The sequence below is a fragment of the Apodemus sylvaticus genome, chromosome 10 (assembly GCF_947179515.1).
Source record: "Apodemus sylvaticus chromosome 10, mApoSyl1.1, whole genome shotgun sequence".
NCBI lineage: Eukaryota > Metazoa > Chordata > Mammalia > Rodentia > Muridae > Apodemus > Apodemus sylvaticus.
The window spans coordinates 20896406-20920365 of record NC_067481.1 but is presented as its reverse complement, the minus strand read 5'-3'; the positions used below and the strand labels follow the sequence as shown (position 1 = coordinate 20920365).

The 23960-nt window shown below is 48.7% G+C and overlaps 1 protein-coding gene across 3 annotated transcripts; it reads left to right on the top strand.

The window, feature by feature from the left end:
* Nucleotides 1-10075: 10075 nt before the first annotated feature.
* On the top strand, nt 10076-23796 carry Cd300lg (CD300 molecule like family member g). 3 transcript variants are annotated; one of them, XM_052196688.1, is made up of 8 exons: nt 10076-10211; nt 11531-11863; nt 14641-14772; nt 15358-15691; nt 17326-17438; nt 19101-19153; nt 22132-22251; nt 22701-23796. In XM_052196688.1, exons 1-8 carry the CDS (start codon nt 10169-10171, stop codon nt 22812-22814), a joined length of 1242 nt encoding a protein of 413 aa, XP_052052648.1. In that variant the 5' UTR covers nt 10076-10168; the 3' UTR covers nt 22815-23796. The 3 variants fall into 3 exon arrangements, with proteins under 3 accessions (XP_052052648.1, XP_052052647.1, XP_052052646.1); XM_052196687.1 differs by lacking the exon at nt 14641-14772 and having other exon boundaries at nt 15610-15691; XM_052196686.1 differs by lacking the exon at nt 14641-14772.
* The last annotated feature ends 164 nt before the right edge of the window (nt 23797-23960 follow it).

The window sequence follows — 23960 nt, the reverse complement described above, 5'->3', positions numbered from 1 at the left end:
TACTCCTAGAAGCTTCTAGCCTTTGTATAATCTAATCTAGGCTTAGGATGTTTCTAGTCTCTGAGACTTACTGCTGAATAAGCTCACCCTTTCTTCTTCTTTCTGAACTCTGTCTGCTGGGTCAACTCAGCTGTTCTGCCTCAGACTCCTCCCCAAGCTGCCCGATTCAGTCTGGCTTCTCTCTCGGCCTCTAAACTGAATTGCTTTACTTGACTAACTCTAGCAATCTCTTACAATTTTCTGGTACCTTCTCACTCTCTGGCTCATTCTGTCTTCACCAGTGTATAGCTTGTTCTCTTTTCAACCTGTCTGTGTAAAACTTTACTGGTAAAACTGACTGCCTCTCTCTGTCTCTCTCTGCACTACTGCAGAGAGAGTAGCTTCCCTTTCTTGTCTCTTCTCCTAAGAATTGGGTGGATCCTATTCTGTCAAATCTTTCTCTGATTTGTTACTTTGTCTGCCACTCATTTAGACCCCACTTTCAAACATGGGTGCTTCCTTCTATAAACTAACTTTACCTTCACTGTTTGGGATTAAAGGTGTGTTCTAAGGGCTGAGGCACATCCTAACTAGAAACATTTTTTCCCCCAGTAAATAACATAATCTCAAGGTTCACAGTGAAGCCAACCTGTTCAAATAAAATGGAAGGCAAGGACTGGCATTAGAGGTTGTCCTTTGCCCTCCATATGTGTGTCATACTCGTGATTGCTCATGCATGGGTGCAATCACACACACAGACACACAGACACACACACACACACACACACACTACATTTTAAAAGACAAAGTCAAGAACTTTTCCCCTGCCCCAAAGGCCATGAAGTTCTCTACTATGTTCTAAACATTGTACATACCTAGAATTAATTTTCATTCATGATGAGAGACAAGGATGGAGTCTCCCCCCTCTCTATTTCTTTCCCCACTACTTGGCATCATTGGTGTCTATACTGTACCTCCCTTAGGCCCAGACAAAATCACCCCCACACACACATGCTGAAGAGATGACTCAATGGTTAAGCACTTACTACTCATACTGGCTAGGTGTTTTGTTTTGTTTGTTTGTTTTTGTCAACTATACACAAACTAGAGTCATTTGAGAAGAGGGAACCTCAACCCCTACCAGACTTGCCTGTGGACAGGCCTGTGGCCTATTTTCTCTATTGGCGATGGATATAAGAGGGTCCAGTCCCTTGAGGGCTGGGCCACCACTGGGAAGGTGGTCCTGGATGCTATAAGAAAGTAGGCTGTGCTGTGCAGTGGTGGCGCACGCCGTGAGTCCCAACACTCAGATGGCAGAGGCAGGCGGATCTTTGAGTTTGAAGCCAGTCTGGTCTACAGAGTGAGTTCTAGGACAGCGGGGCTACACAGAGAAACCCTGACTCAAACAAAACAAAACAAAACCAGGCTGAGCAAGCCAATAAGAAGCATTCTTCCATGACCTCTGTTTTAAGTCCCGCCTCCAGGCTCCTGCCTTGAGTTTCCGCCCTGACTTCCCTCCATGAGGGACTGTAAGCTGCCCTTTCCCCTCCCAGTTGCCTTTGGTCATGGTGTTTATCCCAGCAATAGAAACCCTAATTAAGACACTTCCATGCTGGGTGGTGGTGGTGGCGCACACCTGTAATCCCAGCACTCTGGGAAGCAGAGGCAGGCGGATTTCTGAGTTCGAGGCCAGCCTGGTCTACAGAGTGAGTTCTAGGACAGCCAGGGCTACACAGAGAAACCCTGTCTTGAAAAAACCAAATTCAAAAAAAAAAAAAAAATCAAAGACACTTCCAGAAGACCCAGGTTTGGTACCCAGAACCCAAATCATGTACCTCACATCCACCTATATTTCCAGCTCCAGGGGGTCCGAACATCCTCTGGCCTCCAAGGGCATCTGCACACATATGACACAGGCTCCACACATACATACATGCACATAAATTTTTTAAATGAATAAAATCTTTAGAAAATAAACACACATACATGGATAAAGAATGCACACCACAGGCCTCCCGGGTCGTGAGTTATCTGTCTTCTGTCATTCCAGGGACACAAGCCGAGCTTGTCCCCTCCCCCACTTTTCACGCCCCTCTTTGATCTCATTAAAGAACTTCTTTCTATTTACAGACACCAACTCGGCTTCTCTCTGAAAGGCCTTTCCACACATCAGGACTTCTGCCCTGCTCCTAATCTCTCCCAACTCCCAGGTTCTCTCTTCCCTTGTTTTTCAAACCTGCTGTCAATTTTTCACTCTCCAGTCCCTGCCAAAACTTCCGGGCTGGAATTCTGCCTCTGTGCACTCAGCGAGGAGTCCCTGCGCTAAGACTCTCCCTGCTGTTTTCAATCTCTGCAGTCCCTGAGAGTCTGTTGCCCACCGTCTCTGCGTGTCCTTGCCGGACCATCTGGTGTCCACTGTATTCGGTAATCTTGGATCATATACTAGGTCGTATTTGGAAAAAAAAAATTCATTTGTCAAACATAATTTGAAGCTTAGATCAATGCTAATTTCCTGCAGGGAGGATCTCTCACTGGTGCCGTGCAGTGCTTGGAGGGAAAGAAGGGAAGGATGCAGGCCTGGAACACTGGGAATTCCAGGTCAAAGCTTAAAGTTTTAGGACCTGTGAGATGACTCAGAAGGTTAAAATGTTTACCTCGCAACCCTGATTACTGGAGTCGGATCCCAGAACCCATGATAAAAGTTGTTGTCAAAATGTTGTCCTCATATCAACACACACACACACACACACACACACACACACACACACGTACACACACGTACACACACGTACATACACGTACACACATGCACACACATCACACACATATACATGCACATGCACATGGCATGTAATACCCACATACATAGATACATAGACACACACCTCACATACACAGTAATAATAATACATTTATTATTATAAATTTTATTTAATTTATTAATCATATTAACAGAAGTATTTATTATTGCTATTATTATTATTAGTGAAATGAGAAAATTTTAAGTGTCCCAGGATACCTGCATGACATGGGCATGAATGGAAGTCCACAGTAGCCTGAGATGTTAGTAACACTCAGAGCTCCTGCCCTCGGAGCTTTAGATTCCTAGCTCTCGGCCTCCCCTGCATTGTCTGAAGTCTCTCTCTTCTTCAGCGCTGCAGGCTGAAGCTGGGGCCTGACACGTGCTCAGCAGACATGTCACCATTGTAGCTGTGTCTTCTGCGTTGGTGAGAACTCAAGAGCAAATGCTTCTGCCAGGCTGGGCTCATTCTTCTGCAGCAGACCATGGCTGCCTGGAAACCCCACCCCCACCCTGCTATCCCTCATTCTTGGTTGCTTGGAATCTTTAAATAATAACGGAATCTGTCAACCTTTTTGTCAATCTGTCTTTTCCTTTGTTGTCTTTGCTTTAGCAATTTTATATTTTAGGATAATTTAGGGTTTACAGAGAAGTTTCAAAGATAACACAGAAAGATCCTAAATAGCCTTTGCTATTTCTTCTAATGTTAACATCTTACATAAACCAGGATGTGTTGTCAAAGCCAAGAAATTAACCTTGGTATGTTACTGCTAACTAGACTACAGATTTTATGCTATTATTTTCCAAGTCTCTTCACTAATAATGTTTCTGTGTCCTTGGGATCCATTCCAAGGTACCACATGGTACCTTGCATCTGACTGGGTTAATATTCTTAAGGAGATTTTTAAATACACAGTCATCTCTCAGTATCCAGGGCATGTTGATTCTAGATTAAACCTTCCCCAGATTAAAAACCACGAATGCTCAAGTCCCTTCTATGCAATGGCATAGTATTTGCCTTAACTTGTACACATTTCATTCATGAATGGCTTCAGACACCTAATACAAAGAAAGCGCTGTATCAATAGCTGTTCTTCTATAAGCTTAGAGAATACTGACAAGTTCTCTAGAGACACAGCCATCATAAGTCTGGAGAGCCAGGGCTGGTGGCATTGGTTCTTATCAAAGCTATTTGGGAGGCTGAGGCAGAAGGCTTGCAATTTCAAGGCCTATTTGGGTGCAGAGTGGGTTCAACGCCAGTCTGGGTGGCTTGTGACGAGGCACAGTCCAGTAAAATAAAATAAAATAAAATAAAATAAAATAAAATAAAATGAAGGTCAGAGGTATAACTCAGTGATAGAAGAACTTTTCCCACATGTTCAGGACCTAAGTGTCATCCCTGACAACACACACACACACACACACACACACACACACACACAGAGGCATAGTGAGTGCCCAAGAGATGCTGAGGGTCTGGTCTATGAAATGCTGGGGCCTGCAGCAGGGTCTGCCCATGTCTCTCTGTCCACATGCAGACAATGTAGCATGTAGCATGTAGCAAATTCAAATTTTGCTTTTCTAAAGATTTCTGGACTTTACTTTTTTTTAAATTGGAGCTAGAGAAATGGCTTGGTATGCTGTTCTTGCGAAGGACCCAGGTTCAGTTCCCAGCACCCACATGGCAGCTCACAACTTCTATAGCTCCAATTCCAGGGGACCCAACCCCACTTTCTGACCTCCTTGGACACCAGATACGTATGTGGTACATAGGTAAACACTCTTACATACAAAATAAAAAAAATCTTTGAAATTTTGATTATTTGTGTGTGTGTGTGTTTGCTGATGATCAAACTTAGGTCCTGCACATGTGGGCTGGAGAGAGAGCTCAGCAGTTAAGAGTACTGACTGCTCTTCCAAAGGTCCTGAGTTCAAATCCCAGCAACCACATGGTGGCTCATAACCATCTGTAATGAGATCTGACACCCTCTTCTGGTGGGTCTGGAGACAGCTACAGTGTACTTACATGTAATAAATAATTTTCTTTAAAAAAAAAAAAAAGGTCCTGCACATGTTAGGTAAATTCTCTGTCACTGAATTACACCTCTAATGGTCTTGCCATAGTTTGCGTGTCAGAGGACAGCTCTGTGGGTCAGTCCCCTCCCCCACCTCTATGTGACTTCTGAGGCTCAGGCGTAAATCCTGGGCCTTGCAGGGACAGTGCCGTCACCTTTGGAGCCATCTTGCCAGCATCTGGGTTCCTGGACTTGCCCGTCCCCCCAAATATTCTCCATCTGAGTTTGCTTGCATCGCAGATGCAGAATCCACCAGCAAGAGCTGACAGCTTCTCTCTCAGCCAGCCCCTGAGCGAGGTGGGCTTTCTGCTCTGCCATGGCCGCCCTCGCGGCTGCTACCACAGCATTTCTATTCCTCAGCCTGAAAAAAAAAAAAAAAAAAAAAAACTGTTAGAAGAGTCGACACGGAAACTTTAAAAGACTCTCAGATTTGTTGGTAGTGCCAGTTAAAACACAGTTCACACCTGCCAGAGCTGAGGAACCTGGTCCAGAGGACGGAGTGAGAAACACATCACTCCTATGTGGGCTCGGCTGCGTGCCGACACCCCAGGCGCTGAACACACGGGAGTCTCTCTCACCCACAGGGTGTCTGCAAGCCTGGGAGCTGTCTGAGACAGACTCCTCCAGCGCTGGTGCCGCCCATCTCATGGGCTGAGAAATCTTTGCTGAGAAATCTTTGCTGAGAAAGCGCCTTCCCAGTCCTGATGTGCCCTTCCACAGGACAGAGCCTGCCGGGTCGGTACTTTTGGCCTCTCCCCAAGCCTTGGCCCCCAAAGGGGTCGGGGAAGGGAACGGACTTGGCCTCTGTCACCGAGCCTTCTTGTTCGTTCTCCTGGGAGCCTGCCCACTGCAGTACAAGCCCTGCTGTGCCACAGCACTAGGTGTGTGCTCTGGGAGATTCACCAGGGCTTGGAGAGAGAAATGGAGTCGCACTTAGAAGCAGGGCTTTCTCTCCTGAGGCTCTGGGTATGAGTTACAGCACTCGCTACCTCTGTAGTGCCAGGGGAACCCAGAGCCTTCTTCAGGACTGCTCAGGTCCTACAACAACATGGTGCACAGACAGACACTCAAGCAAAACACCCATATGCAGGCGATTAAAGACTAAAAAGTGAGGACTGATGAGGTGGTTCAGTGGTAAGAGCACTGGCTGCTTGTCCGGAGGTCCTGAGTTCAAGTCCCAGCACCCACCTGGTGGCTCACAACCATCTGTAATGGGATCCAATGCCCTCTTCTAGGGTGCAGACATACATGAGACAGAACAATCATACATAAATAAGTCTTTTTGATTGTTGGTTACTTGGTTATTCAGCATTGGGCTTCTCTGTATAACTCTGGTTGGCCTGAAACTCACTCTGTAGACCAGTTTGGCCTTGAACTCATGGGGGTCCACCTGCTTCTGCCTCCCAAGTGCTGGGATTAAGGGTGTGCATCCCTTTGACATAACTTGAAGTGGAAACTTAGCGGTTCTTTGGAAAGTCAGTTGGATGGTGTTTTGCTGGGGGCAGACTCATGAAGGAAGGTTTAGCTGAAGCAGACACAGGCTAGAGGATGTTCTGCTAAAGAAGCACGTGAAAGGACGCGTGATGAAGGATTCTTTGCTAACAACATGCGTGTATTGGTCCGCCTTACATTGCATAGTTGAGCTGCATTTGCAGAGACTCCATAAAGAGAAATGCACCAAACCCTTCTGGTGGTGGCTGCAGTCTCCTGCTGCTCCCTCAGACTCAGGCTGATTGGCAGAGTGGTGTCAGCCGGGACAAATGCGTGTCCCTCTGGTCCCTCCTGCTGACTAGTGCTGAGGCTGAGGCCTGTCTGTCTCTGCTAGGTGGTGCCACCACTGATGATTCATGTTTGCTAAGCCAACTCTACCGAACTGCACTGCTGATGTAACTGTGAGGTGTCTGCGAGTGGACCGAGTTGCCACCGCTAACCTGTGAACTGAACTGCTGATTTCCAGACAACACAGACAGGAGCTGCTCCAAAGAACCTTTCTAAACAGGTTCGCGTCCCCCGGATCCTTTCTTTCCCACTACTTCTGGTGGGTGATGGGCTACAAGGGAGGTTAAAGCATTTAAGAACCATCAGTGAAAATAGGTATTTGAAAAAAAATAAAGTTACAATAACCGACTTTCCCAGGAAAGCAGAAGTTTCCACTTTAGTTCACACTTGCTATCTATGGCACAGACATGTCCTCTGTGCACATGTGCACACACACACACACACACTAAACAAACAAGGGGGCAGCTATCTGTGCTGGAGAGATAGATACCTCAGTGATTAAGAGCACTTTCTGTTCTTGCAAAGGAACCAAAATCATTTCCCAGCTCCCATATCAGGCCGGCACCACAACAGCCTGTAACTCCAATAACCAGGGAATTTGATGCCCTCTGACCTCTGAAACTCACACAGACAAACACACTCATGCACATGATGTTGAAAATTTAATAAATTTGTATTTTATGTCTATGAGTGTTGTTCCATCATGCATGTATGTATGTGTGCATGTATGTATATGTCTGTATGTGTGTATATGTATGTGTATGCATGTATGCATGTATGTGTATGCATGTGTGTATGTGTATATATGTATGTTTGTGTATGTATGTGTGTATGTGTGTATATGTATGTATGCATGCGTGTATAAGTATGTGTATATGTGTATATGTTTGTGTATGTATGTGTGTATGCATGTACATATGTGTATATATGTATGTGTGTGTTTGTGTATGTATGTATGTACATATGTGTATATATGTGTATGTGTGTATGCTTGTGTATGTATGTATGTACGTATGTGTATATATGTATGTGTGTATGTATGTACACTCTGCATGTGCCTGGCACTCTTGGAGGCAGCAGAGAGCATCAGCTCCCCTGACAATGGAGTTAACAGATGGTTGTGAGGCACCATTTGGATTCTGGGAATCAACTGTTCAATGCTCTTAATCCATGAGTCACATCTCTAACCTCTAGAAGATCTGTTTTAACATGGTCCTCCAGGTCAGCTCCTGGGCTAGGTGTGGGGCTGGGAGAGAAGAGGTAATGATGTCCAAATATTCAGGAAGAGAGAGTATGGGGGACAAACTTCAACCCCAATGCTCCATTTGTATAAGGAAGTATTGGTAACATCTGTACGCCCCTGAAATAACAATCGTAAATAATATGCCTCTTCACATGCTTAATTTTTAAAATATTATAATATCCCAGCTATGCTAGGAGGAAGAAATAAAAAGAAAACAATTTATTACTAAAAAGCACATTTTTCAAAATGTCAAGGACCAGCCCTACAGCCCTAAAAATATAATGAAGTGTCAAGTGCTTGCCCTGCTTATGATGAATAAGTTAGACACTAAGAACAAGAAGCATTTAGAAATAAAGACATGCAGAAATATAGTATACAAAGCTAGAGTGTGTGTGTGTGTGTGTGTGTGTGTGTGTGTGTGTGTGTTTCAAACTGCAAAAACTACTTTTCCTGGGTGATCTGTACACAGGAAAGGGACTCATGTTCCAGGCTGAGGTCAGTAGGGTTTCACGATGAGATATTCCAGGCCAGTGAACAGCGGCAATGCCTGCCAATCACTGTGTAATCAAGATGTGTGCCCTGTTGCTGGAGAGATGGCTCTGTTCTTCAAGGCACTGGCAGCCAAACAAAGGACCTGTGGTATATGTCAGGAGCCCACAGGGCAGAAAGAAAGAGCTGAATCCTGCAAGTCGTCCTCCGCCTTCCACAGCATGCATGTGCTCATACATATTTATACATGAAAATAAATAAATGTAATACTTATGCTCTCTTTTACCAGAGCCACAAGGACAAACTCCCCTCCCACAGCAATTGCTCCTTAGCCACTCCTACCCCAAGCCCAGGGCTCGGAAGGACACATGCCAAAATAGTAAGAGTGGTTTTCTAAGGCAGAAGGTGAATTACTAGTAACACTCCAATCCTTGCCTTCCCTCCTTTCTTACCTAGCTGTCTTGGAAGCCTGAAAGACAGCTATTTTGGAAAATGGCTCAGAGCTCCCTCTAGCGTGCGTGTTTGTTCTGTCCCTTTGAAGGAATAAGCAAGACTGTGAAGTGGAAACACGCCACTGATTAACTTTTGCAAGTGCCCAGCAAAACAAAGCCCACGGTTCAGGGGACCCGCCTTTCAAAGCAACTGGTCCAAGGCTCCCGCTGAGCTGAGCTGAGCTCAGTCCTGCCTGAGCCGCCGCCCTGTGGCCAATGGCGGTACTGCACCACAGACAATGGGACGCTGATCGGCTGTATCATTGCTCTCTCTCTCTCTCTCTCTCTCTCTCTCTCTCTCTCTCTCTCTCTCTCAAAATAATGGCTCATACGCATGTGAAACAAGTTCACGTGTTTAAAATAAAGGAGGGCGGACAAGATGGCTCAGAGGGTAAAACGTTCTTGCCATACAAGCCTGATGACTTCTACTGGATTCCTGGAGTCTATGAAAAGGTTGAAGGTGGACTCTACAATGCTGTCTTCTGAAAATATAATTTTAACTTTTAAATAAACTAAAAATAGAGTGCTGGAGAGGTGGCTCAGCGGTTACGAACACAGGTTGTTCTTCCAGGAGTCTGGTTCTATTCCCAGCACTCACATGGTGGCACATAGCCATCTGTAACTTCAGCCTCCCAGCGCCCTCTTCTGGCGTCTGTGAGAACTGCGCACACATGGCGCCCAGACATGCAGGCAAAACATCCATGTGCATAGAAAAATAAATAAAATGAAAATAATAAGCTTAAATTAAAATGTTAAAAATGGGATATAGTTTAAAACATTATCAGTGATTTACTAGTCAACAAATATGCGTCCATACTTAGTACTTTAATACTCAGATCCAGGAGCAGGTCAAAAAACTAACTTCCCAAATAGTGAGATATTTGGGGATATCAGCAATAACTGATTGCTCCAGGGTTTGTGATTCTTATAATAACAGTATCAGGTTATACACATCTCTAGGAATTCTTAATAAAAGGAAAAACAATATATCAGAGGTCCCTTCATGTGTTTCCCATCAGAGCCTGAGACTCCCTGACTGCACTGGCAAGTCATGGATTATGGCTAAGCAGGGGCTGGAGTTTATGTGGGTCTGCAGGCTCTGGTGACTGGCACTGGGTAGCAGGGGGAACAGAGTTAAAAAAAAAAAGGAGAAGAGCCTCTAAGGGGGGGCGGAGCTGGACACGGTGACCCGCCCCCCCTCCCTTCCTGGTATCAGCCTGGCAGAAGCTAAAACTGGGAAGAGCTCCCAGTCGCTCCCAGTCGCGCACGCATCTGCAGGGGCCGCACGCATCTGCAGGGGCCGGCACCCACCATGAGGCTTCTGGTCCTGATATGGGGCTGCCTGGTCCTCCCAGGTGAGAGGGGACAGAGGGGACAGGGATGGAGGGGAGTACTGATGCAGGCCTGAGCTGGCTCCTGTAGTCTGCAGTTACTCCTTCCCTCCACACCATGAGGGGATGGGAGTGGGGTGGAATACTTCCCTAATTCCCCCACACAGTCCATCTTCAGCCCAGCAGCCCTGAGCCCAGCACTCACCACTCCTTTGGCCGGGTCTTTCTCCCTTGGGTTCCCTGGCTCTGCAGCCGTAAATGGAGCAGAGCCTCTCTGACCACAGGGCAGCGATGCACATCTGTGAGCTTAGTTCACTGTGTTGGATTCCTGTCAAGTTTGCTTTTTCTTTCTTTGCTTTTTTTTTCTTGCTTTACTTTTTAATTTTATTATTGTTAGTATGTGTGTGTGAGAGAGAGTATGTGTGGTACATGTATGTATATAATATATATGTATACGCACATACGTACATACACACATACATGCACATATACACACACATACTCACATACATATTTATAAAATGTGCATTCATTGCAAGAGGGCAAAGGGCTGGACAGTAGCCAGACCATCACCCACAGGGAGCAAAGCTTTCTTTGCTTTTGTACTCTTTATCTTTTCTTTCTGGGGATGCTTGGGGGAGGGGCGGGACCCTGGCCCTCCAGCATGGTAAATGAGTGCTTTGCCACTAAGCTGTATCCCCAGCCCTCGTTCCATTTCATACCTTCAGACAGACTGGCCTTCAACTTGCTCTGATTCCAAGTAGCTGCGATCTCAAGAGTGCCCCACCAGGCTGCTCACCAGATCGCATCCTGTGATAGACATCAGTTGCTCAGTTGGCCATGTTGCTTGGTTTTCCCTTAATAATATATAAAATTATAATATATAAAAATATATATAATATATAAATAATAATATATAATATAAAATTAAGTCAAATAATAATATATAAAATTAACTCAAACTGCTTTTAAGTTTTTTGTTACATGTGTTTATCATGTGGGTATGCACATATGAGCGTGCATTAGTACATGGATGCTGTAGTACATGTGAGGAGATGTGTACAACGTCTGGGAGTCTGTTCTCTCCTTCCTGAGGACTGAACTCAGGCTGTCAGGCTTAGCAGCAAACACCTCTAGCCCTTGAGCCATCTGGCCAGCCTGGCTTGTGTCTCGAATGACACGTTTGTTCTGAGGTTCCCCAGAGGAACCCTGGGGTTTTATGGGGTGGCCAAGATGTTGTAACAGGAAAGCCTCCCTTCCTCCCCATGAAGTGGGAACTTCTGTTCTTGGCCTGATGCTCGGGTCTGTGGAAATCCAACCTCCCTTCCACCCTGCATTTTCAGGCTATGAAGCCCTGAAAGGGCCGAAGGAGATCAGTGGATTTGAAGGTGACACCGTGTCCCTGCAGTGTACCTACGAGAAGAGGATGAGGGGGCACAGGAAGTATTGGTGCCGGCAGGGTGGCCTCCTGGTGTCCCGCTGCGGTGACATTGTCTACACAAATCAGAACCAGGAGGTGACTCGAGGCATGATGTCCATCCGAGACAGCCCCCGAGAGCTCTCAATGACCGTGACCATGAGGCGACTTACCCTGAAGGACTCGGGGAAGTACTGGTGTGGGATTGACAGACTGGGCCTCGACGAGTCTTTTGAGGTCACACTCATTGTCTTTCCAGGTAATGCACGACTCTCTTCCACCTACCTGGGTGACAAGGGACGTAGAGGAGACGAGAGATGAGTGCAGACATCTGAACTCCAGTGGGATGTTCCCATTACAGAAGGGGGCAGTCTTGGTACCAACCTCAGTGCCACCCTCACCAGGCCTCTCCAGGACTTGAGGAGTCAGTAGGGACACCTGCTGAGCACTGGGGACAACCTCAGCGTGCCTCTGCTCTGGCAAGTGTGCCCGTTAGGATCTCAGAGAGCGAAATGGAGCTATACCTGTCGTTCTTGGCCTAGACATGTCAGGGAAGACTACCAGGGGATGGGGACAATATGACCATTGCAGGGAACAGGGGACCTGCACGTCCCCTGTGTCACAAATATTCCCATAGCTTCCTGAGGCCAGGTCCAGCCCACAGTGTCCCCTAACCACGCACTGGCCTCACCATGCTGATGGTCTCTGCACACTGCTTTCACTTTCTATTTCTAGGGAACCCAGGAAAAGGACAAGAGAGGGCAGAGTACAGGCAGCCCAGTCTCGGGTCGGCGAGAGCTAGGGAGCTCTCCATACAGTACGGCCACTTCACAAGTGAAGCAGAGACTCCAAGACACACAGCTTCTGGCCTAAGGTGGAGACAGGAAGCAGAGCAGGCCTGATCCAAACACAGATCACTGCCACCTTTACCTCTGTTCAGAGGACAGGTCCAGGAGCCAGGACCCATGCTAAGCCCCGTCTGTCCTCAGAGCCTGTTCTCTGTCACCAGTGGGTCTCTGTGACACTTCATGGAAATTGAAGCAAACTGGACATTAACAGCAGTATCAAAGCCCCACAGAGACAGGGTGTGGCTGGCACGTGTGAGACCCAGGGTTCCATCCCTAATGCCGAAGCAATAAGGCACCGCCGTTGAGTGGGTTCTGTTATCTCAAAGGTTCTCCAGTCTCTTCCGGCCCCCACCAGGGCAAAATCGGCTAATTTTGATTAGCACTGTCTTTATTTGATCTTTTTGTCTATTTTACCTTTTAGATAGATGGTCTGATTAGCATTGTGTTTTATTTCATTTTTTAATTTATTTTACTTTTTAGACAGTGTCTCACTATGTAGCCCTGGCTGGGCTAGGTCTACAGAGATCTCTGACTCCTGAATGCTGAGACAAAGGTCCTACGCCACCACACCCAGCTTAGTGTTCTAAGACTCTGAAACTCTTGTGCCTGTCCTTGTCCTCAGATCAGTCACAGCTCTGTGTGTGATGTGTGTACTCTCATCCTCCCTCGTCGGAGCTGGTTGGCTTCGTCGCCGTTGTCGTCTTCTTCTCTCCCCCCCCCCCCAGACAGGGTTTCTCAGTGTAGCCCTGGCTGTCCTGGAACTCACTCTGTAGACCCAGCCTGGCCTTGAACTCAGAAATCCACCTGCCTCTGCCTCCCAAGTGCTGGGATTACAAGCGTGTGCCACCATTGCCTGGCTAGTTGGCTTCTACTGACAGTTTATACTAACAATGGTGAGGGCTGTGTAGGTGGCCGTCCCACAGCCCCTGGGGACAGTGGTCTTCTGGGGCAAACACGTGAAGGAACGTTTAGCTGAAGTGGACACAGGTGCAAGGCTCAGGCAGACTCGTGAAGGAATGTTTCACTGAAGCAGACCCAGGAGAGGGTGTCCTGCTAAAAGCAAGCACATGAAAGGACACGTGATGAAGGCTTCTTCGCTAGCTAAGGGCACTGGCGTCTATAATGTTTACGCGTTTCTATTTTGGTAGCAACACTCCAGCACGATTTCTACCTACCAGTCATTTAACAACCAGCTCCCAGATTTCCTGAAAAGTTAATAGTCCAGAGTGAACCAGCTGCTTCCAGGGCCAAGTGAGGTTGAGGAGGTTGAGCACACGTACAATCATTTCCTTTATCCCTTGTCTCCTGAGGCCCAAGACAGTGGATAGTGACTCAAACACACAAAGTAAAAGCTGTTTTTATTTACAAAAGATTTTGTCAGCTACTTCAGAAAAAACACAAGTGCCAGGCACAGCCTTAGAACAGAAACTAGAGAGTAATATCCAGGTTGAGTGTGGTCAGAAAGACTCGGGGACGCTGGCCCTTGAGAAATCCCAGCCCCGTAGGAGATGCTGCAAAGCCACAGTCTAGTCACAGTGGGCACCAGCTCCCCGGGAGGCAAGCACAGGATATTGAGGTACACAAAGGAAGGGGTGAATTCTTCCATATTTCTGGGGCTTAACTTTTGCGCTGATGAGGGAAAAGGAGGTGGAGCTGGGGAGAGGCTTTAGGCAGAGATATGAGAGAATGGCTTCACAGGGAGACAACACGGCAAAGGCACAGCGGTAGAAGGGTGACCCCCCACACCCCCTGAACACAGGGCATCTCTGAGTGACTCCCTGAGTCGGACTCAGGGAAACTGATAACCTTAACAAGATGACTTGAAGTTTGAGTTTCAAAGACCTTGAGAGACACACTAACTAGTAGATGGCATTTCAGCTCACAGCGGCTGGGGACACTGACTGATCCCAAGCAAGAGGTGATAGGATCCAAGGTATACAGGTGTCCATGCAAAGGGTGACATGAAGGGAGCAGGCTGGGGCGAGGGACACGCGGTGTTCCAATGAAAGACTGGTGTGGACAGCAGGTGGGGAAGACCTGGGAACTTCTGGGACCTGCCAGTTATGGCTTCTGATTATCTGGGAAGAGACAAAGCTGACACCTCTGCTGAGGGGGCGGGCGGGGGAAGCTGCCCACTGGGGCAATGCCTGCCTGCCCTCCCCTGAGAGCAGCCTCTCCCTTCCTCTAGGAAAAAGGGACAGTCCTGTCCCTGCTGGTACCAGCTATCCCTCTTCCCCCACCCCCTCCTTCCAGCCTCTTATACCTACAAGGAGCCTGCAGCCCAAGGCAAAAGCCTGGCAGACTCAGCTCTCAGAACTGAGTGAGTCGATGCCTTTCCTGCCCCTTCCCCGTTCCAGAAAAGACCCAGCGAGGGCCACCCAGATGTTCCCAACAACCTCAGAAGCCACAGCGGCTCGGGGTCAAATAAAAAGTGGTTTCTACTAAGCCCAAAGCTCTTCCTCTAGGATCCGGGGTGAGCCAGACCTCGGCCCTGACCTCAGGCCTCATCTTGGACCTTTTCCCTGCCTAGCCTTTGGCAGCTCAAGGAGCCGAGGTCTTGCTGAAAAAATAAGAGTCAGAAGGCCTGTGTTGGGCGGCATGGAGAGCTTGCTCTTGGGTCAGAGAGGAGATGACCCTGGCCTGGACTAAGAGGACGACCAGGAAGGTATCTATGGAGTGGCATAGGTTCAGGGCGTTAGGGTCCTCTTAAAGGAAAATAGATTATGCATAGATGTGCCTGGCCCAGGTCTTCTTGCTCAAAAGGGCCTTGCATGGGCCTCTGCTTGCCTCCCAGAGAGTCAGTTGAGGATGCCCTGAGATACTGGGAAGGTTCGTGTTCAAAGGTCAGGCTGGGAGGGGCTCAAGGGGCAGGGAAAGTTCTGAAGCATTGCTTTTGAACTTGTAGCTTCTCCTGGTCTCCACCCGACAGTCGTCACGGCCAAACAGGGGAAGACAGGGGTCAAAGCCCCTGTATTCACCGAGGCAGCCCCAGCATGGTCTACAGGAACCTCCCAGGTTCCCTCAGGAACCTCTCCATATGCTGGGAGCTCTCCTCACACCGCAACCCCAGCCCGATCTGCAGGAACCTCCCAGGTTCCCTCAGGAACCTCTCCATATGCAGGGAGCTCTCCTCACACAGCGACCTCTCCTCATGCAGGGAGCTCCCGCCCAGCCTTCTGGCCGCCCCTCACCACGCCAAAGGACTCCAAGGCTGTAGCCAGCAGCGTCTCCAAGCCAAGGTGAGTCCAGGGGACCCAAGGTCGGCCTTCAACCCTAAGACTCTCTGCTCTCTTCCCTCCAGACAGACACTTCCTCTTGTCCAGGCCATGGCCTGTGACTCAGAGGGCAGATTTCAGACCTCATCCCGTCCTGGGGACTCTTAAACAACAGTGCTACTGCCCTGGACATACAGGGCCATCTGAGGTGAAGGGGCCACCTCAGTCCCAGAACTCATCTCTCTCCTTGCTCAAGCCGCCCAAGCTCCAGGGTTTCCCTGGATGTTTGCCCTGCGCCCTGTGCTACATGAGTCTCTTATATAGCTTGATCCCAGTCAGCAGCAAAGGGTTCTGGGGCTCTATCTAATTTCCAGTTCCTGACTTGCAGGTCACTGCTAGCAGGTTTAGACCAGACTGAAAGTGTCCTGTAGGGCTAGGGTGTTTTATAACCCAGTCCAGCACACAGTCCTTGGGAGACTAGGGACCTGACAGGACCCCGAATCAGAGCACTGTGATACCATCTAACTGGTGCTGGGGACACCTGCCCATGGGCCAGTGAGTCTCCCTACTTCTTGCCAGATGTAGATGTGCAGTCTATAATTCCAACTATTCAGAAGACTGGGATAGGAAGATCACAAGTTCAAGGCCAGGCTGGGTAACTTTGTAAGACCCTGTCTAAAAATAAAATGTAGGGCTGGTAAGACAGCTCAGGCAGTAAAGCGCTTACCATGCAAGCCTGGTGATCTGAGTTTGATCCCCAGAACCCACAAAAGGGTAGAGGGAGAGAATGGACTCCCCAGAGTTGTTCTCTACCCTCAGGGCGTGCACCCAGCATGCTCTCCCACACCACCATACACTCAATACTAATAATTATTTTATTTAAAAGAGAGAGCCAAAGCCGGGCAGTGGTGGCACATGCCTGTAATCCCAGCACTCGGGAGGCAGAAGCAGGCAGATTTCTGAGTTCAAGGCCAGCCTGGTCTACAGAATGAGTTCCGAGACAGTCAGGGCTACACGGAGAAATCCTGTCTCAAAAAACCAAGCAGGGGGAGGGGGCTAGAAATAAGACTCAGTAGCAGAGTGCCTGCCGAACACATATGAGATCCTAGGCTCAATTCCAACACCCCGGTTTTCCCAGCATAACATGGGACCATTTTTGCTTAGTAAACTGTATAATTTAGCAGCAAATGTAGATAGGTACTGTACTAAGATTTATTTTTAGTGGGAGGAGTACTTAGTTTGAGCTAGGTCTCTTCTGTAGCTCAGGCTATCCTCCAGCTCCCTATGTAGCCAAGGATGACCCTTAACTCCCGATCTGCCTGCCTTCACCTCCCAAACACAAGAATGACAATCATGCCTAACCTCTCCCGGCTTTGTACTAAGTACCTTAAACTTCCCAACCCGTTAGGTCTTCACAGCCCTGTTTCACAGGAGATGGAACTGGTGGTGATGTGGAAGGTTAAGTCACCTGCTCCTTAAGTGTCAAGACCAGGGTTTGAACCCAGGAAGCCTGGATTTGGGGTCTGAGTACCCTGGCCATCTTAGCCTGGTTGAATTAGATTTCAGGCTGGCGTTCTCAGCTTATGCATGGGATTCAAGGACATAAGTAGTTGCTCTGGTCACAAACAGCCAACAGGCTCCTTCCGTCTTTCCTCCAGCGTGTCCATCCCGATGGTCCGCATGATGGCCCCAGTCCTGGTACTCTTGTCCCTGCTGCTGGCTGCAGGACTAATTGCCTTTGGTAGCCACATGCTCCGGTGGAGAAAGAAAGGTAAGTGATTGAGGTGCAGGCAGGAGGGGGGAGGCTCACACACTCCCATGCTGCGTCACCAACCTCGGTAAGACAAGCAGACCTCAGTGGGTTTGTCTGATGACCTTGCTGTGCACTGGGCATGGTGGCACATGGCTTTAATCCCAGCACTGGGGAGGCAGGGGTAGGTGGATCTCTGAGTATGAGGCCAGCCTGGTCTACAAAGAGAGTTCCAGGACAGCTAGGACTATGCGGAGAAACCCTGCCTTGAAGAACCAAACCAAGTTGGGCGGTGGTGGCGCACGCCTGTAATCCCAGCACTCTGGGAGGCAGAGGCAGGCGGATTTCTGAGTTCGAGGCCAGCCTGGTCTACAGAGTGAGTTCCAAGACAGCCAGGGCTATACAGAGAAACCCTGTCTCAAACAAAACAAAACAAAACAAAAACAAAAAACAAAAAATACAAACCAAACAAACAAGCAAACAAAAAACCAACCTAGCTGTGAGACAGCCGGCACTGAGAAGAACAATTAAAATGGGGAGTGGGAGTTTTCCGACATGAAAGTTAAAAGAACCATGATGGAGCATAAGCCTTCTTAGCACTGGGAGGGGAGGCGGAAGGGTCAGGAGTGCATACATAGTTTAATACTAGCCTGGGAGAGCAGAGACTATAAACAAACAAAAACAAACAAACAGAACAAGAGTTAGCAAAGTCAATTTTAACAAAACAGTTTATTTAATTCAATATACCTGTCCTGTCAATTCAAAATGGAACTAATATTCAGACATTAAAGAGGGCTGGAGAGATGGCTTAGAGGTTAAGAGCACTGGCTGCTCTTCTTGAGGTCCTGAGTTCAATTCCCAGCAACCACAACCATCTGGAATGAGGCATACAATGTAGGCAGAAGGCTGTAGACGTGATGATGATGATGAACATTAATGAAACCTGGACACTGCAGTTGTAAGCCTGTGGTCTCAGCTACCCAGACTGAGGCAGGAGGATTAGTTGAGTCAGGAATCTGAGAGCAAACAGCCTGAGCAATATAGCCCAACCCCATCTCAAAACCTCAACGAAACTTGAACATCATACCCTACATTCTTTTTCTCTCATGTTGAGCCTTTGGAAGCTTAAGTATAATATTTCAAGTGACCACAGTCCAGTGCTGGGTGACAAGTGTGGCCTCTGGGCTGGGTGGCACAGGGCCGAGCAGGTCTGTGTGGGTTAGCTGTTTCTTTGGTCTTCTAAAAAGATACATCGAATTGAGACCAACACTGCCCACCTCATGGCTAGGAAGTGAAAAAAAAAGAGTCCCACAGCCCCCTCAAAAACACGCACCAATAGCCCAAGACCTCCCCTAGATGCCACCTCTTAAAAGTTTTACCACTTCTCAACAGTGCCAAGTTGAGGACCAAGCACCCAACCGGACAGTTAAGATCCAAACTGTCAGTGTCCCCTGAGCATGTTCAACTTCAAGAAGTGAACACAGTTTCCTGGATCACATTCTGCTCACACAGATCCCAAAGGCCAGCTCCTTCCTAAAGGGCTGAGCTAGACAGGGCTTCCTGCTTCAGGGCCTGCCAGATCTCTCTGGGAAGCTCTCAGACACCAGTGACATGCACCTGTGCATTCTGGGAAGGGCCTAAGTTCTTCCGGGCCTCAAGGTTCTCTTTCCGCGACTCTTTCAGCTTGGCTGGCTACGGAGACACAGAAGAATGAGAAGGTCTACCTTGAAACCTCGGTAAGGACTCAGAGAGCCAAAATCCCTGATCAAGCCATCTGGGACTGAGGTCAGACTTCGGGGCCCTTCTTCTGTGCCCCCAGCCTTGAAGGAATTTGTGGGAGTCTCAGGAGCACACTGTCAGGGTGTGAGCTACATGCAGTATCTGTCATCAGCCCCTATTCCTATCTGGTGTCAGGCAGGCTCACAAAGAACTACATGGGCATCTTTCCATCAGGTGGTAACCTCTTCCCAGCCTATTTAGAAATCGGGGGCATCAGTATTGGAGTGAGAAGGGGTGTATGGATCCTGCATCTGGCCTTGATATCAACTCTGAGCCTACCTCACCTGGCTGCAGTGTTGGAAATTTGATCTCCCAGGCTCAACTTCCAATTCAGTCTTTTAGGTCTGGGTCTAGGGATCCCACAACACACCAGCATGCAAGAGTCCCTCCAACATGACTTTAGTGTACGTTTACAAAAGAAACTGAGGCCCAGAGAGTATGTAGGTATGGCCCAAACTCACATAACAGATGTGATACAAACTCAGATTTCTCAATTCTTTTTAAAGATTTATTTTATGTGTACGAGCGTTCTGCCTGCTTGTGTGTCTCTGCACCACATTTGGCCCTGGTGCCCATGGAGGCCAGAAAAGTGTGCGGGGTCCCCTGGAATTTCAGTCAGAGACCTTTGTAAGCCATCATGCAGGTGCTGGAAACCAAACCCAGGGCTCCTGCAAGAGCAGCCAGTACTCTTAACCATTGAGCCATCTCTCCAGCCCCAGATTTCTCTATTCTTATTACTTAGAACATTGTTTCTGGTCCTCCAGTGGTCCTCAGAATATGCTGGCTTATCTGATCAAGAACCCAGTTATCAGCGACAGCCCCAGGGAGCTTGGGGGAATAGTGCAGGGATCTCTGTGACCATCTTCCTGGGGATCCAAGCTGCCCAAGGCTACCCTTTGCTGGCCTCCAAAGGAAGAAAGGAGTTTCCCAGGCCAATGCGCCCCTGGAGGTGGATAGCTGCAGGATTGCATTCATGAAACAAAACCCCCAACTTGTCTCGCCTAATGCCCCCTCCAGACCCTCTCAGCTACTCAAGGGCAGGCATTCCCCCCCTTACTTCTGCATACACAGAGTCAGGAAAGTGGGATAGCTATCGGCTTCTTTCCTGGCGCCAGTAAGGACAAAAGGCTCCAGCCGATCCCCCAAAGGGAGGGCCGGTGGGAATAGGCTCTTCCTTGATTTAGGAAGCAGCTGTTTTTGTCTCAGGAAGTGGGACAAGGCCAACAGTGGCTAAGGGGAGCGAGGGAAAAGTCATGGGGGCGGTAGGATCGCTACCAGAGGCCACCTTCGGAGCCCAGCCCTCTGACTGCTACCTTGGGAAAGGGGCTCATGGGAAAAGGACTGGGCCTCAGGAAGCAAGCTGCTTCCAACCTGGAGCATCTGAGCTCCTCCTGCAGAGGTCGGAAGAGTGAAGAAAGAGCCCAGGGCAGTGAGCAGCGGGTCACTGCGTAGCAGCCCCTTTGTGTGGAAAGATAGAAATGGGTTCCAAAAAGGTCAGAGGCCACAGCCACCAGAACATAGCCAGCTGAGGATGTGTGCCTTGCTTGATTTATTTCCCATTTGGCTTTCTGTAGTCTTTGGCAGAAGCTGGGGGAAGAGCAGGAGGGGCTGAGGATTTTCTTTGCACGCATTCGCATCAAAGAAGGAAGGGGACATTTGTCCTGTGAGAGAGCCAAAGGAACTAGACATGCGTGGTAGCCCACACCTGACATCCAGCACTCCTCAGGGAGGCTGAGGACGGAGGATTGCTATTCAAGGCAAGCTTGGATACTCATGACAGGGACAGAGTTCGCGGGGGGCAGTGAGTGCTTGGTTCCTTGTCCTTTTTATCAGGACAGGCAGTATTATTTCCTCCATTTTATAGACACAGCAACAGACGCAGAGACGGAATCCTATGCCCACAGTAACCCAGCCTGAGAAAATCAGAACTAGACCAAACTCTCCCAGGTCTGTGATGCTGGCTGCATAGCCAGCCTTGAAGTGTAAGGGTTGGAGCAATCCAGTCATGTGTGCTGCCCAAAGCAGACTCCAGAAGAAGAACCGGCCTTCATCCCTAAGTATGGGATGGCCACAGACCAAATGTCTCCTCTGCCGTTTGTATTTGGGGAATCGTTGAGGCCCATGAAAAAGAGCAGACAGCCTGCCGTTCTCTCTGAAATGACACAATTAAAACAAACCATCCCAGAAGCTCTCGTTCCCTGGATGGGGAGATGCTGCCTGGAGACTGGGGCTGGGTGGAGCTCACTTGGTAGTGTGCTTGCTAAGTGTGCTTGTCCGAAGCGAGTGGGCATGAACTGGGTGCGGTGGCACACAATCCGTAACACCAACAGTCATCTTCAGCTTCATGAGTTCAAAGCCACACTAGGACTCCTGAGACCCAGTCTCAGAAAACAAACAAAGCCAAGGGCTACATGCATCTCTGAGTTCAAGATCAGCCTAGTCTACACAGCCAGTTCCAAGTCAGTCAGGGTTATATATTGTGAGGCCTTGCCTTTAAAAAGTAATGTTATCAAGCCTGGCGGTGGTGGCGCACGCCTGTAATCCCAGCACTCTGGGAGGCAAAGGCAGGCGGATTTCTGTGTTTGAGGCTAGCCTGGTCTACAGAGTGAGTTCCAGGACAGCCAGGGCTACACAGAGAAACCCTGTCTCGAAAAAAAAAAAATCCAAAAAAACCAAAATAAATAAATAAATAAATAAATAAAAATAAATAATAATGTTATCTGGGATATTATGACTCCGGGGGAAAACCATGTATTCTCATTTTATGGTCGAGGAAACGGAGCTCCTGAGAGTTCACCAAGGGGACACCCACATGTGAAACGTTGTGTGGCCACTAAACTGTGCCCTTTCTCTCTGGCTATTCCAGGCTTGACTCTAGACCATCTATCCTGCCAAAAATGTCCTGTTCTGAGTTGTGATCAAGTTTCTCTTACAGCTGCCAGGGAACGGCTGGACCCCTGAAGACTTGACCATAGACCTTGCGGTGTCTCCTGAATGTCTCGGACACCCCAACCTTTCTGCTGTGCCCTCTCCTGAGACACAGAATCTCAGCCAGGTGTGTGCAGAAGGGCTCTGTGATAGCAAGAACAGGCAGGAAGGTTCTTTCTTCAGCATCCTCTTCCCCAGAAGCTAACCTCCCACATCTGTCCACCTAACCTATCAAAGCCATATATATGCCTACGCCATTTCACCAACCTCCAAATTTCAAGTTTTCCTTTTCCATGTTCAGAAAACTCGGTGTCAATTTAAACAGCTCTCAGCCATGTAAAGCATTGTGGTCCATGCTTGCAATCCCAATGTTTGGGAGTTTGTGGTCCAAGGGGTAGAGCTGGGGGGATGCGAAGCCAGGCTACCTGGTGAGAACTTGTCTCAAAAAAGCTTACACCACCCACAGATGAGATGGGGCTGGGAAGGCTCTGCAGCGCCCCCTGCTGGTGACACTAGAAAGGCTAGCGAGACCACTTCATCAGGCCCCGCTTTTCAACCTCATTGTCATCTCTCCAGTCCACAGAGGAAGAGGCAGACCGGTCCCTGGACGCTGAGGAGGAGGTGATGGCAGCCCCTCCCCTACAGATGTCTGCGGAGGAACTGGCCTTCTCCGAGTTCGTCTCTGTGTAGCTGCAGAATGCCCCACGGTCGGTCAGGCCTTGTGAAGCTGAGCGGCTGAGTCGGCGAATTCTTGGGCTCTACTCACAGTCCACGGCTTTGTCCACCTTCCTTCCAGCTTTCATGCCCTTTGATGCCCACATGGAGAAGTGTCTGTGGACCATGGAGACCAGGATGGTTCTTAACAATGGAGCCAGATGCCGGAACCTCCCAGATATTCTAATCCCTGGGAAGAGTTCATGGGTGTGGTCCTTCAGATGAGGGCTGAGTTTGTGTGCGGTCCAGGAAATCCCCTCGGTGTGGGTGCCCATCAGTAGTCCCGCCTCCCATCCTCGGCAGATCCCACCTTCACCTCCCTCCAATTCTCCTGCATCAGGTGCTGTGGAGGAGACACATCATGTGTGTGTCTATGAAACACCTGCATCCTGGCCTTTTAAAAAATAATTAAAAACAGAATTCTGCAGACCCATCGAGACCCACCCAAACCATCTCTAGTGCAGGCCCCAGGACTCCATAGTCCTGACAAGTGACCCAGCGATTCCTACACTTGGGCCTGATGGATCCTCACACCCTTTTAGCTAGAGTCGTCTTTCCTTCTTTCATTGTGGGGGTCTCTTCTATGCTCCCTGGTCCTAAATCACGGTCCCAGCAGGTGCTTCCTGATGTCTCCTTTGTCAAGCACACTGTGGTGACAGCCAGCCCAAGGCAGCCAGGGATCAGCTATTTTTCCATTCTTCTTCTCCAAGGCCTTGTATCCCTAACTTTGGGAGGACATTGGAGGATCATGTCTAACCTCCCCAAGGCCTGTGGACAGCTCCGACTGCGCTTGCAGGACCCCCTCCCCTCCCCCTCTTGTATTTGCAGATGCTGGGTTTACAGAGGGGTCATCTCACTGCGCCCTGCACACTGTACATCCCACGCCCTCCCATCTGAAGCATCCCTCCGTGTTCTACAGACTTTGTACAATAAACTTTCTCAGCTGTGTAGTATTTCAGCATATGGGTGTGCCTCAGTTTACCAAACCAGTTCTCTGCCACTAGCTGTTCTAATTTGCAGGGTGAGTCTTTGTGTAGAGGCTTTAACTGTTATTGGACATCTCTAGAAGGATTTGCATGTGTGAAAACATGGCCCTGAGGAAGAGAATGTTTCTTCTTTTCC

What these genes read in the sequence shown, in the direction of transcription:
- Cd300lg (XM_052196688.1), top strand. Translation starts at nt 10,169, where the DNA reads ATGAGGCTTCTGGTCCTGATATGGGGCTGCCTGGTCCTCCCAG. An exon ending in GGGCTGCCTGGTCCTCCCAG is followed by an intron (nt 10,212 to 11,530) that starts GTGAGAGGGGAC and finishes CTGCATTTTCAG; the next exon opens with GCTATGAAGCCCTGAAAGGG. An exon ending in AGACACAGAATCTCAGCCAG is followed by an intron (nt 22,252 to 22,700) that starts GTGTGTGCAGAA and finishes TCATCTCTCCAG; the next exon opens with TCCACAGAGGAAGAGGCAGA.